At 37.2% G+C, this 24,212-nt stretch overlaps 1 protein-coding gene across 1 annotated transcript; it reads right to left on the bottom strand.

Annotated features, from left to right (window-relative positions):
• Positions 1-10,232: 10,232 nt before the first annotated feature.
• On the bottom strand, positions 10,233-21,223 carry LOC118803662 (nuclear body protein SP140-like protein). Its single transcript, XM_036564121.1, has 6 exons — positions 21,053-21,223; positions 17,089-17,300; positions 15,442-15,549; positions 12,934-13,067; positions 11,103-11,156; positions 10,233-10,286 (listed from the first exon to the last, which is right to left on the bottom strand). The coding sequence occupies exons 2-6, from the start codon at positions 17,207-17,209 to the stop codon at positions 10,233-10,235; spliced, it is 471 nt and encodes a 156-aa protein (XP_036420014.1). The 5' UTR covers positions 17,210-17,300; positions 21,053-21,223.
• Between the last annotated feature and the right edge of the window lie 2,989 nt (positions 21,224-24,212).

The raw sequence follows: 24,212 nt of genomic DNA, 5'->3' as shown, positions 1-24,212 counted from the left end.
AATAACATCCTACTGCTTTTATACGAAAGACACAGAACTTGAATTAAGGAATTAGAGAATAAGATGGTGGATAACACCACAGTTGAAACCCAGAATGAATTTAGTAAAGACAAATTACAATACAATGAGCTTATAAATAAGAAAACAGTTCATAACACAACTTAGACACAAACATTTTAAATATAGCAACAAAACTGGAAAATTACTAGCAAATCTTATTGAATGTAATAATGAAAAAACAACAATCCCAGCAATCAAAGACGCAGCAGGAAAGATCAGACAGACATGAGAGGAGATAAATAATGTTTTTTAAAAATTTATACAAGAATTTATACTCAGACATGATCCAGTAACAAAAGATATCTTTTTCTCAATAAAATTAACCTGCCAAAACTGAATAACAAAAAACAGTCTAGACACACCAAGAAGAGATTCATAATGCCCTCAACCAGGTGTCTAACAATAAAGCACCAGGACCTGATGGATTGCTTTTATGAGCATTTTTGACCCATGCTAGCCCCTGTTTTCATTAGAATGGTGGAAGTTAAACAAAATATGAAATTACCCACTGTAGTGAACACCACCATCTGGTTGAACCAAAGTCACTCCTGTTTACAAGAACTCTACACATTACCCAAACTAAAAGCTTTGGCTCCACAAAGTCTGAGGTAAAAGCCATAAAACAGGATTAAGTTGCCAACAAGTTTTACAGCTTAAAAGTACTTTATCTTGAGAGTCTGGACACTGTGCGAGGTTATCAACCCCTCTTTGCTTCATAAGGCATACCAGACAGCTATAAATCCCTGCCTGGAATCCAGCTGCAGGCCTCACCAAACGTTTAACTAAACTTAAAGTTACACCAAGTTTCTAAAGTGTGCACCAATACAGAATTGCCACCATTCAACAGGGTTCATTTCAAGAAGTCTGGAGACCCCAAAAATGAGGTTGTTATGAGTTTGTTATGAATCTATAACAAAGTTAGCCCTTTTAAATTTTATTGACAATTTAGATATGGAGCCACAACACCCCCAAGTGGTTAGAATGAGACACAACGCATCAGCACCATAAGGACATGTGCCAAGACAACCATTTCATTGTAATGAGTTTAGACCATTGACAAATATGTATCCTGAATGTAGTTTTCTTTTCTTTTCTTTCTTTTGTTCCTTTTCTTTCGTTGTCGATTTTATTTCTTCATGCACTGGGTCATATTCAAGTATTACAGGCAAACATTACCTGTGTTCTTTAACATGTGCTGTGTATCAGGTAACAAGGGTTAAACTCTCTCTTATAAACATACCTGAATATCCTAGTTGATCATTCCTTGATTTGTTTCTTTTTTCTTTGTTTAAAACTAACTGAAACAAAGAAGGCACTGATTCTGGGGAAGGCACTCCTAAAATTATATACAACCAATCAGAGTTTGAAACAATGAATAGCTAATTAACCGTTAGGTGAGGAAGACCTATCAGCACTCTGGCTCCGCCTCCAAAGGGTAGGGCCTAGAGCTGAACAAAACCAGAGTGCACCGCAAATTTGAGGAATTCCTGCATTCTCAACAAGAAGATAGCAGAATTTCTAGGTTCGTGCCGGCCTTGGTCAGAAAGACAGATCAGAAGTATTAGAACGCTAAAATTTGATTTGAAGCCTTTGTGTGTTTTTTATAACTTGTCTGTCCGTCTACACACCTTAAGTTTAAACCACCCTTAGAGAAGGAAGGTGGATATTTCTTGTTTGGCCAGGAAGAATATATCCACAACTTTCAATTCTGCTAAAGAGAGGTAGTTAGTTAAAGTAGTATCAGTATTCTCTAGAGGCTCTTTCATGTCTAAGTTTGAGTGGCTTCCCAAGAACCACACTGCCTCATACTATTTAGCTTTGAATCACTTGTTTCAAGCTACTTCTTTCTTTTGACTTGTTTTATTTTCTGTTGTTTATCATTGGAAGTAGTCTAGATGTAGTTTGATATTTAGCCAATAAATCACCTGTTAGTGAAGCATCCTTGGTGCAAGCGTTTCTCTCTCTTGCCCTGGTCTGTAGACTTCAAATAAATCCGGGTTACCCCACACCCTTATCTAAGGTTCTAGAAATAATAACATTAAAATTGCAAAACCCACCACGCCACTAAAATGAATACTGCAACTATGTCCCTCCATCTAAAACCCAATAAGGACCCTACCTTACCCTCCAGGTATTGACTACTATCACTCATCAACACAGACACAAAAATATCAGCAAGACATTAGCTATTAGATTAGGACCTATTATTTCATCACTGATACATCCTGATCAAACTGGTTTCATCAAAGAAAGACACACTAACATATGTAGACTGCTTTACCTGATACATTACACTTCACTCCATAAATTAGAGACTGGATGCAGAGAAGGCCTTTGATAAAGTAAACACATTGCCACATTGCATAAGTTAGGTTTGGAGAATCCTTTTTAAAATGGATTAAAATCCATTAAAATATATACCACCCTCAAGGCCACAGTCAATACTAATGGAATATCACAAAATTTCACACTGCCCAGAGGTACTAGGCATGAATGCCCATTTTCTCCAGTTCTGTTCTCAATTTTTAAAGAACCATTAGCTGCCACTATCTGCCAAATACAAATATCAAAAGGTATTCAGACACCAAACCTAGAAAACAAAATCTGCCTATATGCAGATGATATTTCCTGATGCAACATATCTGAAAAGAACATACAGTGAATTTCAAAGCAAAATAAATGACAAAATTTAATAAGAATTTTTTTTTTTACATGAACACAAAAAGTACACATAATTATAAGAATGGATAAAAATGGAAAAGAATAAAGAAAATGAATCTCAACAGGTTATCATGTTAAGACAAACACACATAACCTCACATGCAACGGCTTAACTAACGCGAAAGCTTAAAGAAAATCAGCAGGCTAAAACTATGAGGAGAAAGAGAGAAATGTAAATGTAAGATTACTCACAGACTATATGTCAATGGTACAATGGAACATCTCTCAGCCTCCACCAAAAACAAATCTACTGAATTCAGCTTCACCTGGTCAACATTAATTCACTTCCTACACAACAATAATAATAATAATAAATACCTCTAATAGTTAGCCATACAAAATACTAATCTAACCATTGGATTCAGTTCTCTGAGTTTATTCATACATATAGAATAACTCCACATTACCACGGGTCTTTCCATGAATGTTTTGCTCCTCCTCCCACGTACACACACAAACTCACACACACATCAAGCAAAGGTGTTGTAATTAGTTATCATCTATAAATTTTGTATTGCCTTATGTATGAATGTTAAATATGTGTATACTCATTTTATCTACTTAAAAAATATATTTTATTTTATGCAGTTATATTTATATATTTTTTTTGTTTATTCATTTGTTTATTCATTTTTTTCTTTTGCTTCAGGACTCCATTTCCTTCTCCTTGACCACATTGTTTCATGAAATACGTATTATTAGCAACGATATGTAAGACTTTTAGCCTTGTTAAATCAATCATCCTTAATATATTAAACATGTTTACAATGCAATGACACATCAGATGTACTGAATAATATTGAATAAATAAATAATGCTAGGGATCAGTAGTGTAGGTTTCATTTAAAATTTGGCGGGGACGCACTGCTCATATCAGCTGACCCTTTTATGATAAATGTTTTATACTAATTACTAGCATTAACAATATGTTACTGTCACATTTCCGGGTTCTCCTCCTTTGCCTAGCACGCTCCAGGACTCCAATTCCCATAATTCCAGTCCCGATGATGTCACCAATTCCTCCAATCATGTGCAACCGCCTCGTTCTCAGTCACCTGATTTCTAAAGCGATTCACCTGTGTCTGTTTGTCTCAGACTTTAAGTAGTCTTTGGTTTGTTCACCTCATTGTGAGGTATTGCCATTTCCCTGGTTTACTGAGCGTTGCTATTCTGATTTCGTGACTTGTGTTTTGAACCCTTTGCCTGTTTTTTGTATTTTGCTTTTTGTATTTGCCCTTCTACTCTGTTTGCCTTTATGTTTTTGTCTTTTCTGGTTTTTGACTCTTGCCTGGTTTTTGGATTTTGATTTTGGATTTGCCCTGAGACTGTCTTTCCATCTACACCTCTCTCTTTAAACAGACTTTTGTTCTTAAGATCCGCAAGCGTCTTCTTGTGCTTGTGCAGCGTTACAGTTACATAAGGATTGCACTGTCAAACAGTTATTTAACATGCAAAACATTCTTACCATGAACACACATTACTATATTAATATTCATACAAAAATGCTAACCTATCAATTTCTCTGTCACCAGAATTATACCAATTATAAAACAGCCTATGCAACATATGAATGTGTTAAAGTAGCTTCTTTATTATATGCATATACATTTTTTTTTCTGTCACTCTCTCGCTAACAGCACACTCACTAACTCTATTTACAGGAGACTTTGTCTCTTGTGTTAGGAAGGGTGCTCATGTTTAGTGAATCTCACCAGCACACTCCCAGCTCAGTTTACAAGAGCTACATGATCATTTTTATCACCTAGGGTTTCAAACAAATAGGAAGTGCGCCCCTATACATTTGCATGACGTAGGAGTCTACTATATATAGTCCCCTAGGTCAGAGGACAAGCACTGACGCATTTTGATTATTGGCCAGGGAAGGGTAGTGTAGTTACCTTTTTGTTTAATTGAATTAGTGTAGTATGCATTTGTTTAAGAGTAAGTAAACATGGTTATGCTTTGTTCTTTTCTTAGGTGTTGTCCACAGTTTGATTCTCCCAGTGTGCTACACATCATAACAGCATTTCTATTTGGTTGAACTTAATAAAATAGCTTTTAAAAGCTCTATTTGCCTGTACCTCTTTCTTTTTATCCCTCATTCACTAGTGTAATATATTAATGCCACTTGTTGATTACACAACACCTTAGACGAAATGTGGGATCGTAACCCCACATTTGTAAATAAAACTGTTACTGTTACACGCTCAATCTAATCAATAACCTAATCAATATCAGATAATTTAAACCACTTTGCAACTCGGTCTAAAACTAGCACGGCTTAAGATCTCTGACATCTAAGGCTGTTGTTGTACATGAACTTGATCATAATTTTGATGTTTGATGTTGACTAGACCTGATGAATACTGTGGTCTAAATGAAGTCACCCCCACAGGCTACAGTTATGCGCATAACCCTGGTTTAAGCGGCCGGGTTGGAGGTATAGCAACCTTTTATACAAAAGCTTTAGGTGTGAATCAGAAAGCAGGCTACATTCTCTCCTTTTGAAGTTTTATTTCTTAATATAAGTGATCAAGGAACAAATAAGAATTCATTTTCACTAATTACAATCTATAGGCCACCAGGGCCCAATTCTGAGTTCTTACAGGAATTTGCCGACTTTCTATCTACTTCTGACTGAAACATGACTGAAGTGTGTAAGCCATTCATGTAAAATTCCTTAGTTTTATGTTTTGCTTTTTACAGTGAATCATATCATAGGTACTTTAATTCAAGCCTGTAATATCAATGATGATGTTGTTTAGCATGTTTGCTATCATGTAGCCTGTTAGCTAGCTGACCAGCCTAGTTCTAGTTGAGAAAATAAGTTGTAAGCCCTTCAGTTTAAACAAAAAATGGGTTCATCATCAGTAAACTTGGTGGTCAGTTCAAGAGTCAAAGATTATTCCATTAACAGTACAAGGATTTTTCGTCCTGTGGCGCAGTAATACAGAGTTCAGTTGTTGTGATACGGTCGTAGCCAATCAGATTTTTGGACCAGAACTGTCCGTTTTATGTGGTAAGTAGATGGCAGCAGCCAGCCCCCTCTGCAGGCCAAAAACAAGCACAACACGAAACATATGCCCATCTGCTCTGCTCCCTTGCCTTTCCTAGGACGGTTAAAAATGGAGACATCCTGGGGACAGTCTTAGCCGGGGACAGGCCAGCATATCGAGGGATTGTCCCTGGAAAACAGGGATGTCTGGTCACCTTAACGTACCTTGACTCACCACTCATATTTACATCTCACCTATGTTATTCAAGTGGCCACTTGTGACAGAAGGGAAGGAGGGGGCAGTGAGGAGTGTATTATTCAGACAGAACGCACTCACCCGAGGCAGTTTTGCCTCAGTAAGTGGATCGACTAGCCATGTAAACTTTGCAATTGCTTTGTTGTGCCTTGAATAAAGCAATGGATTTTAATAATATATTAAATATTTTGTGTAATTTTAACAACGTATTATAAAAGTTAGAATATTTACTCCACATTGAGGTCTACAGGTCTTTTTAGCCTGGGTTTCTTTTGTAAGATGCTCTTGTAGTCCACATGGTTTTTATATTGTGCAGCACAACAAGCTTACATGACCTGTTTGTTAGCTGTAGATGGCTGCCATATATTTTGCTGCAAAAACCCAACCCAACATTGTATGTTCTGTCTTTCATACTGGCCTGAACAGAACTGACAAAGTGCACGGCTTGACTGATTGCTATCCCTTCAAACAATTGTCATCTGCATCCCTTAAAAAAAAACACACTGTATCTGACAGTGGAGTATGCTGTTAGCCAGTGGGGAACGCTCTGTGCTTTTCTGGTGCCAAACCTCGCAAATTTCCATGATAGCATTCACTTATCAGAAAAGGTATGTAGTGTTTTAAACTTTTAAACTTGGTCTTTAACAGGAGTGTACACCACCATGTTATAGCTCATGATAAGTTTAACTTTGCTTGAAATATTGTAGCTTACCTGTATCTTCTTCTTGGCTGACGCCACAACATTATGGCTAAAAATTGAATCCACTATGGCAATTAATAGAATTTTCATTTCCAGAACCTCACCTATTGGGTAAGATGAGTGATATTTTCCCTACCCACTGCTGCGTGGAGACATCACCAACAATCAGAAGATTTTTTCAGGTGAGGAAAAGACTTTACATTTTCATAGAGAATCATGGGCAAAACAAGAAATTTGTCTTTTAAAGGAGATGATAATTCATGGTTAATCAAAGTTAAAGTAAACTTTAATGACAGACATGTGATGTGTGAGGGACAAAGTATAGTTCCTCCAGAACACAGTGCTACATTTAACACACAGCAGCAGACAAGAGTGCAAACAGGCAATAGATCCAATAAATACAGACAGTAAATTATACAAGCACAAAACAATAAACTAAACAATCATAAACCAGGACAATAGAGACTAAACACTAACAAAGGACAACAGGGAGCTGGGAAGATACAATGACTGCCAGTGGGATGACTTACCATCAGCATCAATGATTACTTGTATCTGAGAGCCCATTCCAGCTGTAGCAAGAAATCAACAAGCTGTCTAGCTAGCTACAGGTCACACCTAAAAGTTTTTAAGTTTAGAATATTATCTTATTCTGCCACAGGGTAACTGAACAATCACACTATATCAACTACAACATGAGCAAAACATGATAAAATTTATGTTCAAATCATTACTGAGGGGCTCTATAAAACAGCACAAAACAAGCTTACTTGGTCACACACACAATATGCACAGTATAATGTGCACTGAAAAACAATATACGATGAAAAAATATAAGATAAGAATATGAAAAAATGGAAAAGAACATAAAAAAAAATAAAAGAAGGATATTATGAAATGCAAGGATATTTGCAGTGTAAAACAGATGTATGCATATGTGAAAATGCGCAGGAGGACCCAAATGGCCTGCAGGAAGAAGTTCCTTTTCATTCCTCTCATTCTATCCGTTTTTGCTTTCAAGGAGCGCAAGCATTTCCCTGACTGCAATAAAGGTAGGAGTCCATCATTGGGATGGCTGAGGTCTTTCATTTATTTCCTGGCTTTGGTCCAGCACTGCTTGCTGTAGATAGAGTTTGACGCTGTAGTAATGCTGAGTCAGATAATGAAGCCTGTTCTGCTTGCCTCTCAGTATCTGAAGACGGATTTTCATGTATTGCTAAAATCAACACTAGGTAGTGGAAAGAACCAAAGTGGAGTCACAGTTCTAGACACTGTACTGCTGTCTATAAACTCCTGCAACCCCACTGAATGGTCTGTACACTCCTGCGCAAAAAAAAATTGGCAAAGCCCGAAATATAATGGTTTTTACTGATGGTTTTGGCCTGGTCGGACTCTAGAATAAAACCCTATAGAGAATATTTGGTCTTACTTTAAATACAAACTAGCTCTGCAATGCTTTTCATCTGCATGTTTACACACAAAACTTCAACATGTAATTAAAGAAAAAAGCTTTCCCATACTAAGTTACTTTATTTATTTATTAATAGGTTACATTTATTCATACATACATACATTACTTACAGGTACTTGCATAACTCTTGTATCAATTGTTATAACAGCCAATTAAGTTATTAGGTAACATTGCTTATTAAATCATAATTATTATATGCGGTATTTGAACAAATGAGTGAATGCATTATTAATCTATGTAGTTGTTACTGGCTTACTTAATAGTACTTATACTTACTTTGTGTATTATTCATGTTAATACATTCATTCCTTAATATTATTTAGTCAAAAGTGTTCCCTTTAATAATTTATCCACTACTAGCTTCTGCTTTATTTATTTGTACTTTATACGTCTTACAGACAGGTAGTATATTAAAACACTTCCACAAACACTCTAATACAGATGCATTTTATTAGGTTCACCTAGCTTATATATAATCTTGTCATTTTATCAGAAACACTAACCATATAGGTCTACTTTATAGGTTTACAATTACAGACTATAGTCCTGTCAATGCACAACTTATTAGCACCCCTCTACTCCATTCATCAGTGGAAAGGGACCAACATAGGACCACCCCGACTAGATATTTTTGAATGGCCCATTCTATGCATTGCAGTGACAGTGACATGTTAGTGTGCATGGTGTAATGTGGGTCAATATTTCAGACACTTTGGAGAAAAGACCACTATACTAAAACAATCATGAATGTATTTGGTTTAAATGTGTACATCATTTCTACATGAATAAAATATATTACATCAACACAATTATTGCCCCAAGTAAGCAAACTAAAAAAAAACTGAAATACAATGGACTATTTTTGTCAGTGTCCATTAAAATGCCAGACATGAAATGCTTGTATATGAATGCATACACTGCTGGGCAAATGAAATGGGCCAGGCTCAAAATATAATGGTTTTTACTGATGGTTTTGACCTCCAGACTTAAACCTTATAGAGGATACTTGGTCTCATATTAAACCCAAACTGGCTCAGCAATGGTTTTTTACTGTTTGAAGCCATCAATGCTGAGTGGAACAATATTGACTTCTTTCTGTAAAAGGTTGTCTGCAAATGTAAACACAAACCTTCAACATTTAAAGAAATCAAAGGGAAATCTGTCCCATATGAAGTTATTTTATCTATTTGTTTAATGATTTGCTGTTAAGACCATTAAAAGTTTAATGTTGTAAGTGTATGTACTGTATACAGAGATGAACATCAGTCCAGGGCTGTGTTAAACGACTCCTGATGGTTCATAGCTCCGATTTCTCACTGTTGTGCAGAAGGAGCAGATCCAAGATGAAAAATATCTGATATCAGCATAGGCCCAAAATTCCCATCTTGAGTGAATCCCTGCAAATATAAATTATTTTTCTTCTGATTTTTATTAATAAACACCATCGTATAGTTCAATGAGTTTTGTGTCATGTAGGAGAAGTGCTTCAGTACAGCTGTAAGTAAAGTACATTTCATAGTTTTGATCCACGCTCCTCACATGTCTCTTTCAACAACAGTCTCTGTTGGCATTAGACTTAGCAAATGACATTGGTAGCAAATGTCAACTTTTTCATCTATGTGTCTCCACCCCTATTGGGTATGTATTTGTGTTTGTGTTTGTTTAAATTTGGGCTAAAATTGTACACTGTATACCTGGCTGACGGGAATCTGCCAAGGAGGAATGTTGAATTTGAACAGCAACTTTGCATCCGACTGTCACGGAGGCAGTACAACTTCACTGTGTGAGCAGACCCTTGTTTGCAGCTAGCTTGAGTTGTGTGTTGATTAGCATGGCAGCGTACACTAGGTTTCTGTCACATGGTATCAGGTGGTATCCGATGTTGGTATTGGGCCCTTTCATATGAGTATGAGTAAAGAGCACAGTATCGGGCTGATAACTGATACCAATATTAGTATTAATGCATCCCTAATAAAGGATCATATAAAATTAGTTATATTGGCTTAAGTCAAAGTAAATAATAAAGACACTAACCTGTAACATGTCTCGTACTCCCGCTGGGTGTGAACAGCTCTCTCCTGCACTGTGGTTAAAATGACAAAACAGGTGTTAACAAGTTGTTCCAAACTGAAAGTAAAGAAATGAATAGTAATAACGACCATACTGTGATATTTTTTGCCAGACACAGATTAAGTCTAGCCTAAATCACACAAACTTTGCCCAATCTGCTTTTTAGCTATGTCATTTACAGTTATCATGTGACCTTAACAATCAGTCCAGTAATTTAGTGACCTTTACAGACATTATGTACCCATTATTGTTGTTACAGTCATTCCAGTGACCATTACAGTCCTTATGTGACCATTATAATCGTTAATTACTCCAGTGACCTTTACAGTCATTTATGTGACCATTATGATCAGTACAGTCATTCCAGTGACTTTTACAGTCATTATGTAACCATTATAATCATTAGTCATTCCAGGGACCTTTACAGTCATTAAGTGACCTTTATGGATATATGAGTGTAAAGATTAGTCATTCCAGTCACTGTTCCATTTCAATGCATCTTTAATCTTTACTGTCATTATGGCAACCTTTACAGTCATTCCAGTCACTATTAGTTCATCATTATTCTTTATCGTCATTATGGTGACCTTTAGAGTCATTAAGTGACCATTGTAAGTGTTACAGCCATTCCAGTGACCGTTACAGTCATTATGTGACCTTTATAGATGTATCATTGTAAAGATTATTAGTTGTTCCAGTCCAGTCTGTTAGTTCATTATTAGTCTTTACAGTCATACCAGTCAATGTTAGTCCATTATAACTCTTCATTGTCATTATGGTGACCTTTAAGGTCATTCTGTTTCCTTTATAGATTTAGAGACTGTAGTACCTCTGCGTCCTGTATCTTCCTCAGTTTGAATGATGGAGATGAAAGAAAGCCTTCCTACAAAGCAAAAGTTAAAGAAGAGCAGTAAGATGTCTACCATGATGTCACAACATTTTAAGTATTTCCTGCTCCCAAAAACAACCTGATGCAATTATGGTAATATTAGATAATCCATAATTGCATAAGGAAGGGGAAAGTCAAAGGACAAAGGACAAGTGAAAAAAGGGCTTACTGGAGTTATTAATAAAATATACTGAGAAAATTGAACTAACATCTGTGCAAGACCTGGTAGACCACCAAAAATCAGATAAACAGTACTTTTTGTCCATCCTTCAACTGTGAGAAGACCTCAACACCATGGGTCTGAAAGGATGTGTAGCTGTCAAGAAGACATTACTGAGAAAAGGAAACAGACAAACAATAAGAAAATCTGCAAATCAAAGAGAGAAGCCACTGGTGTCCTCAGAACAATGGACTGACCATCCCAGACAGACCTCAACATCACTGAATGTATTTGGGATAACTCAGATCGTGAGAAGCAGAAATGCAACCACTTTCTAAGACTGAACTTTTTGGACCACCCCAGAGTCCAGACCTCAACATTACTGATCAGCAGTGGTGGGAACAAGTCACTAAGTTGCAAGTAACAAGTAAGTCTCAGGTCTTGACACTCAAGTCCAGAGTCAATTCCCAAGTCAAGATAGTCAAGTCTCAATTCAAGTCCCGAATCAGTAAGAGCCTCAAGTCTCAAGAGTCTCAAGTCGAGTCCTAATCTTCAAGTCCTAAACAAGTCAGTATGAATTCTTCAGCTAATTTAAGGCCACAACACTGCATAATGGTAACAGTACTACAGCCTTTAACTACAGCATGTTAGTAGTGTGTGGCTGTATAGATAATCACACTCTTAAAAAGGTTCTTCAAGGGTTCTTTAGTAAAGAAAATAGTTCTAAAAAGAACCATGAACTCTCAAAGAACCCTTTGCATTATTAAAGTGGTCTTTGCATTGTAAAAGGGTTCTTAAGAATGTTCTGTAGATGGTTCTATATAGAACCTTTAATAAAGGGTTCTATAGAGCACACAAAAATGTCAAGCTTGTAACAATAGGAGAAACCTTCTGAGTGCTTTGTAGAACACTTTTCAAAAAGATTCGATACAGAACCATCTACAGAACAATCTGCATCAATCTGAAGAACCTTTCATGAAGCAAAGAATCCTTTATTCATGCAAAGGGCTCTTTGAGTGTTCAGGGTTCTTTTCTCGAAGTCCGAATCACTGGTGTTCAAGTCAAAGTCGAGCTGCAAAGTCTCGATTTTCTGAAGTCGAATCTAAAGTCATCAAATTTGTCCACACCTCTGCTTAATCAGTGTTTGGAACTATTTGGATTGTGAGAAGCAGAAAATGCAATCAACTTCTAAGACTGAACTTTAGAGGTGTGAAAAATATCCCTACAGATTTCTTTGAAAAAATGTAAAACTGAAAGCGAGTCTCCTGAAAAGAATGAAGGCTTTAATAAAAAAAAAGATGGACACACTAAATACTGCAACGTCTGATATTATACTTAGTTTTTGAGGCTTCTGTGATTTTCTCTTAAATTATATGTTTTCCGCTTTTTTCCTGATGCTGAAACATAACTTGTAGTTACTGACCATTTTGACTGTAAATTAAACAAATGAAAGGTCTCTGGCTTTTGCACAGTACTGTAGAGAATTAGACGTATTACATAGATTTTTCAGAGATTTATAGATTCTGTACCTGTCCTTCATTTCTTTGCACTTACTGACTGAATGTGCAGTTTTTCAGTGATGCAAAGGTCTCACATGTCATGGCTATTTACCTGTATAAAGGTTTGTAGAGGAAGGTGTTGATAAAGGATGCTAGTTTTCCACTTCTTGTGTTTCTCCATTCCTGCAAACTTTTCAAATTGCGAGGGGGTGAACCACTGACTTTGAGAGAGGATGCATGGCTCACCTGCAGAATAGGGGGGGGTGATTGTAGTAGTTACTTAAAAGTTTGAACATCCCAGAGTGCAGCACTAATATAATAGGTTGTATATGTAAACAACATCATTAAACAAAATAACAGCAATGATATAAACAATGATTCTTCTTCTTCTTTGTCCAGCTATAATCATGCAGCTACATTTAAGCCACCACTATGAAAACTAAGGAATCACTAAACCACGTTTAAACACTTGATCTATTTAACTGCACCTGGCCTGCTCCTGGGCCGTCACTACTTGTGGGCCACAAGTCAGTGCTGAATGTGGCCTAGGTTAAAACCATATTAACATCACTATCTAGGATTGTATCTATTGTGCCTCTTTGGTCATATTAAAAATCACTACTTCACATTTCCCCCTAATTAAAAACAGAAACAACTAAAGAAATAAAGAAATTTGCAAATAAATTAGAAATGTTCATTTTTACTAGTCAGCAGAGTTTTTGTCCACTAGAGAGCGACACAACACTATAGTAAGCTACTCTAGCGTGTGCCGTGCTGTGCTGCGCTCCGCTTTCTTCTATTTAAGTGGCTAAAGGAGGTTTTTCTTGCAAGGCAATACAATACGCACACAGGTACCAAAAAGCAGCAACTAATATGAAGCATGGGCATAGGGTTGAATCTTGCCCTGCCTTGATTGAAGGTTAGTTAGATAATGAACTGCTCCTTTTCCTGTTCTGAGTACTTAAATTCCTGTAAAAAGAGGTTTTGAGTTATGCTAATGCATTGTGTGCTATGGATGAGCCTGGAAAGTGATTTATGCAAACAGTAAGCCCTTAAAGGCTGTGTGTTGCAGTTATTTACATAGTAAAATCACTGCGCTTGGTCTTAGTTTATTTCTTTTTATAAAATGGCAAAAATTTCACTATGACAAAACAGGGCACTGACTGATAAATAATTTAATATATTTTTAAGAATAATCACAAAAAATAAACAAAATAACAGTAAAAAATATATGATACATTGCATTATGGGTTCCACCATATTGATAGTTCTTTGTTTATATGCTACAAATACTCACACACACTGTTTTTAATGGTTTTAAGTAGACTCGTCATGCTCAAAAGTAAACCAAATGAAAAGGAAGTATATCTTAACCAACTCCAGAGGGATGCCAAATAATGATATAATGATAAAATTAGCTTTATTGGCAGTATGGATTAATACAAACTCCCAAGCAACGAGTGGCATTTTTTAATTGTTGGATAATGTTACATCCTCCTTCATTCCCAGAGTTTCTTCCTACTTTGTGTATTTAAGTACTTGTTTTTGAGGGTTTTTTCATTTTCAACTCACTTGAAGCCTACACACTGTTTACAAATAGTAGAGAGGTTTCATACGATCTTTGATCTACCATATTCCACCCAGCCGCTGGCATATTTAACTCTGTCACTGGCACATTTAACTCAGTCACTGCTATGTTTATCTCAGTCACTGGTAGGTTTCAAATTTTAATTCATCAGACAACAGGACACTTTTCCACTTCGCCTAAGTCCATGTTAAATGAGCTTGGGCCCAGAGAAAGTGGCAGCATTTCTGGATCCTGTTTATGTATGTTTAGAGTTTTAATTTGCATTTGTGGATGCAGCAATGAACTGTGTTCACAGACAGTGGTTTTCATAAGTGTTTCTGAGCCCATGCAGTGATTTACACTGCAGAATCATGTCTGTTTTTAATGCAGTGCCCAAAGATCACAGCCAGCCAGTATTGGTTTTCTCTGGATTCTCTGAAACGTATTATGTACCGTAAATAATGAAATTAAGTTCTTTGCAATTTTATGTTGAAAAACATTATTCTTGAATTGTTGCACTTTTTGCCTGCACTGACTTTTACAGAGTGGTGAACTCCTCCTGATCTTAACTTCTTTACTTCTGAAACATTCAGCCTCTCTGGACTGCTCTTTTCATACCCAATTATTTTACTGACCTGTTGCCAATTGACCACCAGGTGTTTTTTTAGCATTGCACAACTTTACCAGCCTTTGTTTTCCTTGTCTCAACTTTTTGAAATGTGTTGCTAGCATCAAATTCAAAATGGGCAAATATTTTTCAGAAACAATAAAATGTATTTATTTAACATGTTGTCTTTGTACTATTTTCACCTATACTGTCACACACATCATTGTATTCTGTTTCTATTTACATTTTGCACATTGTCCCAAACAGGATTGCACTGTTCCTCAAACTGCAACCTTTCTGCAAGCCTGCAGAAAAGGAGACTGGTGTGCTGGGGGGGGGGTGTGGCTTCAAAGCCAAAGCATGTTGGTTTTTGAATAGCCTCTCATTTTTTCAACTTATACTCTCCAAACCCAGTGATTAATGTAATCAAACATGATAGAACTTACTGTTGTTGAACCTCTCCTTATACAGCTCGCCTTTTATACCTCCACATGTGACTGTAAGCAGCCGATTGTTCCTGATTTTTTCCCCCAGTAAATTGTTCAAAGAGGGGCCTGAAATAAATGTGCATAGTTCCAGGTTTATGTCAAGAGAAAATAGAAGTGTAGATAAACCTAGTTTCAACTGCTATGGACCTCTAGGATTTGTGTTTAGTTTTTCCTTTGATGAGGAAATATCAGCTGAAAAAGGAAGGAAACATCCCATGTTCCTTTTACCATTTGTCCAGTGTGAAAATGACTAATCCTGCAATTTTGGGCCTTAAAGTGACACAGTACTGTGCAAAGGCCAGAGACCAACCTTCACTTATTTAAATTATAGTCAAAACAGCCATTAAGTAAATTTTGCAGGAGATATTTCTGAAGAGAATACATATAAGATAATCCACTGGCATAAGCAAGATGCAAGTCAAAGAAAAACAAAAGGAAAAAAACAGTGTAAGACCTGTTGGCCACCAGAACTGACCCCACTTAAACAGCACTTAAAGGTTTCATCTTTGAGAGAGAGGAGAAAATCAAGCTCCACTTTTACTTCAGATCTGAAAAAAGGTGTTTCTGTCCATAAAAGTAACAAGTGGATGCACTGAATCCTAAAAACTGTGATATTATATTTTGGTGTTGAGTGTTAAATGTTATATGTTATAATGTGTATTCTGTTAAATAAATGAAAGGGTGGTCTCTGGCTTTGTCACAGCTCTGTATTTTGGCCAAAAAAGTCAATTTTACACAGTTTACCTCAAATATAGTCAATCAGCCAGCACGTTTTCTGTCTGAGGTTTGCTTTTTAGTTTTGTAATGGAAGTTTATAGCCACTAATTAGCTTCATGCAAACTGCATTCATTAATACTCACATAATTATCTCAAAGCATGTTTTATAAATTATCTCAAATAGACTTGCTTGTATGGTTTTTGACAATGGAAGACATTCTGTTATCTATAAGTGTTCATCTAAAAAAACTACAGGTGACACTTTATTAACAAACACTTAACAGACTCTCAGTAACATGTCATAAACATATGAGGGTTAGGATTAGGTTTTGAGTTGAGGTTAAGGTTAGGGTTAGGATTAGGTTTTGGGTAATGTTTGGTAAGGTTAGGGTTAACAATATATCTACTTAATGTAAGTAATGTATCACCAGTGCATCTTCTAGATATTTACTTCAATGTATCCAGATGCTTCACTACTGCCACTCCACTGATATGTTGTTGATGTGTTACTGATAACCTGTTAAGAGTTTATCCATCATCTACAAAGGACCACTCCGAATAAAGTGTTACCAAACTACATCACTATAGTTTTGTCCATTTTATAGATAACAGTGTGTCATACAATGTCAGAAACCACATAAGCCAGTCTGTTTGAAATTAGTTACATATTTTTATTGAAACAACTTGTCATGGTTTGCAGCTCTAGCTATATAGCTCCAGTATAAAACTATAGAATCAAACTTCAGACATCAAACATGTCTTGGCTGAGCTACATTTGGAATAAACTGAAAATTGCTAAGATTTGGTTTTTTTCACCATTTTTAACTCTTCATACTGCTGGACTTTAAACTGGGATTTGCCCTGAATTCCTGGTCAGCGTTGACTTACTGCTCGCAGGCCTGTTGGTGGGCGTCTTCTGATAAGAAGTGAGGACGGGGGACGGCCGAAGTTGACCATTCTTCTTGCAGCTCCTGGCCAACATCTTCCTCACTCTCTCTTGACTTCTCATCTTCTTTTGCTACTTTTCACTCAGCCAGTCAGAATCAAGAGTCAAAATCTCTGTTTCTGTGTCTTAGTCTTCAACCATCTTTAGCACTTTCCTGAAAAGTAAAGATTATATCCGCAATGCAGACGAGTTACATTTTAACCTGAATATTAACACTGTATTCATAAGTGACTGGAATTATGAAGTTATTATGATATACAGTACTGTACAAAGGTCAGAAACCCACTTTAATTAATTTACAGTCAAATTGGCCATTAAGTATTCACTATTAAAGAGGAATTCCAATGACTTCTCAAAATTTCTTCAAAATGCAGACACTAAGATTTAAACAAAGTCATTCAGAGTGTTTTGATGTGAAATTACAGAGAAACCTATACTGACTCTGATTTCATTTGTTTACTATCCAAAACCACCAGTGGGCCTATATTTGTCTTCTGAGTTTTATATGTAATGTTGATGATGTTAAACAGTGGTAAATCTGAAAAAATAAGTTTTATTTGGGGTCTATTTTGCTTCACAACACCCTGCATCTGCTCTTCCGCCACAAATACATTTAATATGTTTTAGACCAAAAGCTTCTCAAAACTATCATCAAAACAGTGTCAGGCACACAAACATGCATACATGTACACAAAACCACAAGTGTGAACTTTGTTACAGGCTGTCAGTGACTCGTTTGGGAGCTGTTTTTGTTAGGAGGTCACAGCTGGAACTGTTTGGTTTTAAGATTGGAAGGATGGCAGCAGTGCACAAAAATAAAGAGTGGACAAATTAAATACTGACAGATTAATATTATACTTAGTGTTCGTGGCTTTTGTGTAATTTTCTGTAAAATACACGTTTGCTGCTGTTTTTTCTGACACTGAAAAATGAATCACTTGATGGCTGTTTTGACTGTAAGTCAAATCAACGAAAGGGGCTCTGAGGCTAATATAATATCAGGGTGAACCGTGACTGTTAGAGCTAGGCCTTTAGATTGGGCCATAAACGTCAAAACTTTGTCAAAAACAAGCAAAAAAAAATCTCTAAGATAATGTTAATTTCTGCTAAGACCTCTATGGGATTCAAGTAGTATGTTAGCACTAAGCTAACAGCAAGCCTGTTCTAGTTTAAACACAGGCTTGAAATTTGTAAAGGACATTCCATGTTTTATTTGAAGCTTCTGACAGACATATTAACATATGTTTATCTTCAACTGCGGCCACTGTGGCCACTACCACTGGTTAGGCTACCATTAGTACCTGCAGTCAGTGACATGTTGAGGACTTCCAGACAGCTTACAGTAACATTTTTGCCTTACATAATTGGTTCCACACATTGCAAATCCAAATGTGATTGTTCAATTCTTCTTTCTCTTCCTGACTATCTTAGTGATTAATCTGACGCCTTTAGGCCTTCAGCCCTTCAGTCCAGCTCCTGAAGCCCTACCCAATGGTAGACCTCACTTGGCTATATCTTCCTGGGTATCTCGGAACAAGAAAATTCTGACTGGATAACTTTCCGTTGGGTGTTTTAAGAATTTAACCCTGGCTCCCGAGTGGCGCAACCGTCTAAGCGTTGGCCCTATCACGCGAGTTCGATCCCTGGTGATGCTACAGCCATCCGTAGCCGGGAGTCCAAGAGAGCACAGTTGGCCTCGCTCCCTCTGGGTGGGTAGGATGGCCCCTCCTTCTCCCCCCATCACTCAGCGCGATGCTAGTCAGCGCATGCGTCTGTTCGCTGACGTAACAGACCTGGCGGTTGACGCTTTCCTTCGAGCGCGTTCGGCTGTCCAGTGACGTTGCGTGAGCGGCAGCTCGAAAAGAAGGTTGGCTTCCCAGGTCTCGGAGGAAGCCTGTGTTAGCCTTCACCCTCCTAGCGTTGATAACATCGTGTGATTGGGGGAGTCCTAACTAGCGGGTGGAATTGGAGACGACTAAATTGGGGAGAAAAATCGGGTAGAATTTAACCCTTTTGTTTCCACCAAAAAAGAAGACTAAAGAATCAAACTTTGGACACCAAACATGTTTTGGCTGACTAATTTAGTTTGGGGGGAGGGGAAAACTGTGTAATTTTTTAAATGAACTGTTCCTAAAAACACTGTTGGGCTGAAAGAGTACATTAGTTTGGAAAAGAAAACTGTCAAATCATTATTTAGGCAAAGCCTGCACTTCGTATCAAGGAAGCCACTTTGATGAAAAGTGTTGCAGCTAAAGTTGCCCAAAGTATTAGCAAAAAGCTATTTATGTCCATGAAGCCTTTGCAGGGATTTTTATTACTTAATTGAAACAGAGCAAAAGAAACAGAAATGTCTCAAAATTTTAAGAAGAAGTGTATCAATCCAAACCAACAACTGACAAACAACTCCTCTGAATGATGTGTGTCTCAGTAAACCGGTTTAATCATTTTGGTTCTGTTGTGATTTTGAGAGATAGTTGGCCAGACAGATTCAGTAGGTCATGTAACCTGTCACAATTATTCACAGTGGTGGTGACAGGAACCAGACGGCTGAAGCATTTAATGTCTCAAAATCTCCCTCACAAAAAGTTATTACATGTAATGGTTTTAAATACACTGCCTGACGCCTGAGATAGTTTTAAGATAAGCTTTTGGCCTAAAATGCATTACTTAAAAGTCTATTCATGGTGGAGATGTACATGAAGGGTGTTTTAAGGCAAAACAGTACCTAAAAAAAACCTTGCCACAAATTTGCCATCATCAGCATTACATATAAAACTCAGAAGACACAAGTAGCTTCACTGGTTGTTTAATAAAATTGCTATGGTTCCTATCACCACCACTGTAAAGACTATCTGAGTTTGTATGTTTCTCTACAACGAACCATTTTCACATCAAACTACTCTGAATGTCTTTGTTTACATCTCAACCATTGAATTATGCAGAAACTTTAAAAAAAAAGTGTAGAATTCCCCACTGCTGGGATAGGCTCCAGCTCGCCCCGCGACCCAGAAGGATAAACGGATTAGAAAATGTGTGTGTGTGTGTGTGTGGAATTCCCCTTTAAGTCTAAGCCTGAACTACAGTATTGTAGTGCTAGAGTTGTAGTGTCATAATAGAGTCTCCAAATTCCAGCAGATGGTTTGTTTTTATCCATAAACGCAAATTTTTGATTAGAAATAATTAGTTAATACACTCTTACTGGTTCTTCAAGGGTTCTTTAGTAAAGACAATGAATCTATATAGACCCAAAGCACCCTTTGCAAGCTCAAAAGATCCTCTGCATGGTGAAATGGGTCTTCAGACTGATGAATGTGTTGTTTATATAGCACTAAACAGGGTTCTGCTACTGTTACGATGTCAAGCTTGTAACAATACAACCCCTTTTTTGGCTCTTAGAATCATAATCAAAAAAGGTTTTCACCATGCAAAGAACGGTTCTCTGTGTGTTCATGGTCCTATATAGAACCAGGAGGCCTCATTCGACAACGATTCTTAAGAAAAAAGATCTTCTTAAAACCGACTTACGCCGTTTTCACGAAGATTCTGACATTCGCCACTTATTGTTTACTTATTTGGGCTTTGTTCTTAGGTAAGAACAGAATCGAGACCCACTCAAGAGCACACAGTTCTGCGCTTTAAAAACACGTCATGAACTTGATGTAGGCTTTATATTAGGACCTTTCTCAAGAATAAATTTAAGAAAAAACGACATTGGCGAATGTAGCCCCTGCAGCTACACCAACTGCCTGCTCTGAGCTGAAAACTCAGCAGCTTTGATCCCGCCAATACTGCACTTGAACTTCCGGTGTTTGTCAAAGAAATTTCGAAAAAAAAAAAACTGAAAGACTGGCGACGCAGAAAGAAAATAAGGATCAGATACAGATATAATGTGAAAGATCTGCTCACCTTGTGTAACAGTCCAGTATGTCTCTCTGTTATACTCATTAACAGACATGCAGACGCACACACACACTTAGCTGATAAAAGCTGCAGTGACGCTCAGATAAAACATGGAGGAGGAGTTTTGTACTGCTTTTCTTCCCTGTGTGATCTCTCTCCTCCTATGTGCTGACTTTTTTATATCTGTTTCAGTTTCTCTCTACGCCTTTTCCATGTGGGTGGAGTTTCTGTGGCTGAAGGCAAAACAACTTGCACCCGAAACTACTGGGTGCAAGTTAGTCACACAGCTGTCTACACTGCAAACAATTGTATTTTCACAAGTGAAATCATCTCAAATCTAGTTGTTATGTCTAATATACCTCATTTTCAGATTGCTGTGAGAATATTATGAGATTATTTGGACATTTTTACTTTTATAATATTATTAAGTGAAACACTTGTTTTACATATTTCTTTACAGTGGTGGTGACAGGAGACAGGGTCACAATGTCTAAAACTAAAACAGTCAATTTATTATTTATCCAAAAGCACCAGTGAGACTACACACATCTTCTGAGTTACTATATGTAATGTTGATAACGGTGAAATACTGGTAAATCTGAAAAAATACATTTTCTTTTGGTACTGTTTTGCCTAACAACACCTTGCATGTACCGCTCTGCCATAAATTGATTTTAGAAGTTACATTTACCACAAAAAGCTTCTCCCAAAACTATCATAAAACACTGTCTCGGGCATCAGGCTGCATATTTGTAGCCATTTCATGTAATACCTTTCTGAGAGGGAGGTTTTAGAGGCATTAAACTCTTCAGACATCCAGTTCCTATCACCACCAACATGAACAGTACTGACTCAGTAAGGTTTTTAGAACACAATATTACAAAACCACACAATGTTACACCAAACCACTCTGAATGACTTTGTTTATATCTTAGCCACTTAATTATGCAGAATTTTTGAAAAATTTGTGGAATTCCCCTTTAAACCACTTTAAAGACATGTAAAGGGTATTGAGTCTGCAGAAACCTGCTTAGAATGAATATGGCTATTGAAAGTTACTGTTTTTAATCTTGCCCTTAGAATTTCATCACTTTTGTAGGCATTTTTAAGACTCTTGGTCTAAGTCTCTGATGTTGATTGACCGTAGCACTGACCCTGATGGACTGTGTGGCCTGGTGAGTGAATAATATATGAGTTTACGAAGTAAATTGAATTCTTGTACTTTAAAAATGTGATGAAAATTCTGTTTTCACTGATAGGAGCCCTTTATGTCTCAGTATGTTACGTTATTTTAAAGAACACAAATGGGCGAAGCCACTCATTTCCTTAAAGTATTTCCTGGTTTCCTACAGTTATGTGTTTAGATGTGTTTTTGGCCTGAGATGTCACTGGGAAAATACCAGGGAGGGGGCTATTCTGTTTCTAGTGCGCATCGTCATATGAATATTGGTAATAAACCTGAGACAAGACAGAACAGAGCCTGTACGGTTTCTGTGTGAGTCAGTGTCTGTTAAAGTAGAAGCGTGTTAGAATATTAGAGTGGAGAGTCACAGGCGGCCTCTGTTTGCTGCGTGTTGTAAGGACAAGCTCTGGGGGATCTGATGCACTGAGACCAGGACAACAGAGGATAAACAGTTCCGTACTTCATTACAGAAGTGCAGTCTAGTCTAAAGTAGTGGGTAGACTGTGAGCTGCTGTTAGCAAGACTAGCCAAGGTAGCCCATAGCAATACAGCTAAAACATATATCATTTTCAGTATTTAGAGGAAAGTTTAGTCTGGGGTCTTATTTTTACAAATTTCTCAAAAAGTCAATTTTGAAGATGTAAACAAAGTTGTTCAGGGTGGTTTAATGTGAAATGCTCCATTCTAGAGAAATGTGCTGAGCCAGAATTGTTCACAGTGGTGGTGATAGGAACCAGATGTCTGAAGAGTTTATGCCTCTACAAGCTACATCATAATAAGTTATTGTATTAAATGGTTATAAATATGCTGTGTGATGCCTGAGACATTGTTCTATCATAGGTTTGATATAACCTTTTGTGCTACAATGTAACTTTTGTAATCCATTAATGACTGTTTAATGAATGCTGTTTTAAGTCTTAAGTCTTCATAATTAAATCATTGCGATTTAAAGTCATTCAAAATGCTTTCTAGAGAAGCTTGTTGAGTCAGAATTGTTCACAGTGGTAGTGATATGAACCAGAACTCTTAAGCATTTAATGTTTCGAAACTCTCCCTCACAGAAAGTGAAAGATATATGCTTATTTTGAATTTGATGCCAGCAACATGATTTTAAAAAGTTGGAAAGAGGCTGAGTCTTTCATAAGTAAAAATGTGGAGGGATTCACCACACTGTGAAAGACAGAACTTCATTTAATCATCTTCAGTACATAACATCATTAAAAGACTGAGAGAATCTGGAGAAATCTCTGTATGCAAGGAAAAAGAGTGAAAAAAAATATTGGCAGGCCATGAACTTCGGGCCCTCAGACAGCACTGCATTAAAATCAGATATAATTATGTAGTGGAAATCACTATATGGGCTCAGGAACACTTACGAAAACCACTGTCTGTGAACACAGTTTGTCGCTGCCTCCACAAATGCAAGTTAAAACTCTACCATGCAAAGAAGAAACCATACATAAACAGGATCCAGAAACACCTTCGCCTTCTCTGGGCCCAAGCTCATTTAAGATGGACTGAGGCGAAGTGGAAAAGTGTCCCGTGGTTCGACGAATCAAAATTTGAAATTCTTTTTGGTATTCATGGACGCTGCGTCCTTTGAACTAAAGAGGAGAGGCACCATCCGGCTTGTTAACAGCGCACAGTTCAAAAGCCAACATCTGTGATAGTATCTGGAGGCATTAGTTCACATGGTATGGGTGACTAACACATCTGTGAAGGCACCATTAATACTGAACGATATTTACAAGTTTTGGAGCAACATATACTGCAACGTTTTTTCACTGAAGTCCTTACTTATTTCAGCAAGACAATGTAAAACCACTTTCTGCATGTATTACAACAGCATGCCTCTGTAGTAAAAGAGTCCAGGTGCTAAACTGTCCTGCCTGCAGTCCAGACCTGTCACCTGTTGAAAACATTTGGCACATTATGAAATGTAAAAAAAACAAAAAGTAGACCCCGACCTGAGCCGTTGAATCC

The sequence above is a fragment of the Colossoma macropomum genome, unplaced genomic scaffold, assembly GCF_904425465.1.
Source record: "Colossoma macropomum unplaced genomic scaffold, Colossoma_macropomum, whole genome shotgun sequence".
NCBI classification, from domain to species: domain Eukaryota; kingdom Metazoa; phylum Chordata; class Actinopteri; order Characiformes; family Serrasalmidae; genus Colossoma; species Colossoma macropomum.
The sequence above is the reverse complement of the archived record's forward strand: the minus strand, read 5'-3'. Positions and strand labels throughout refer to the sequence as shown.

Bases quoted from the DNA above. Each gene is read 5' to 3' on its own strand.
- LOC118803662 (XM_036564121.1), bottom strand. From the start codon at position 17,209: ATGAGAAGTCAAGAGAGAGTGAGGAAGATGTTGGCCAGGAGCTGCAAG. The intron at 11,157-12,933 runs GTAAATAGCCAT...TTTGCTTTGTAG, and splicing joins CTCTACAAACCTTTATACAG to GAAGGCTTTCTTTCATCTCC. The intron at 10,287-11,102 runs GTACTACAGTCT...TTTTAACCACAG, and splicing joins GGAAGATACAGGACGCAGAG to TGCAGGAGAGAGCTGTTCAC.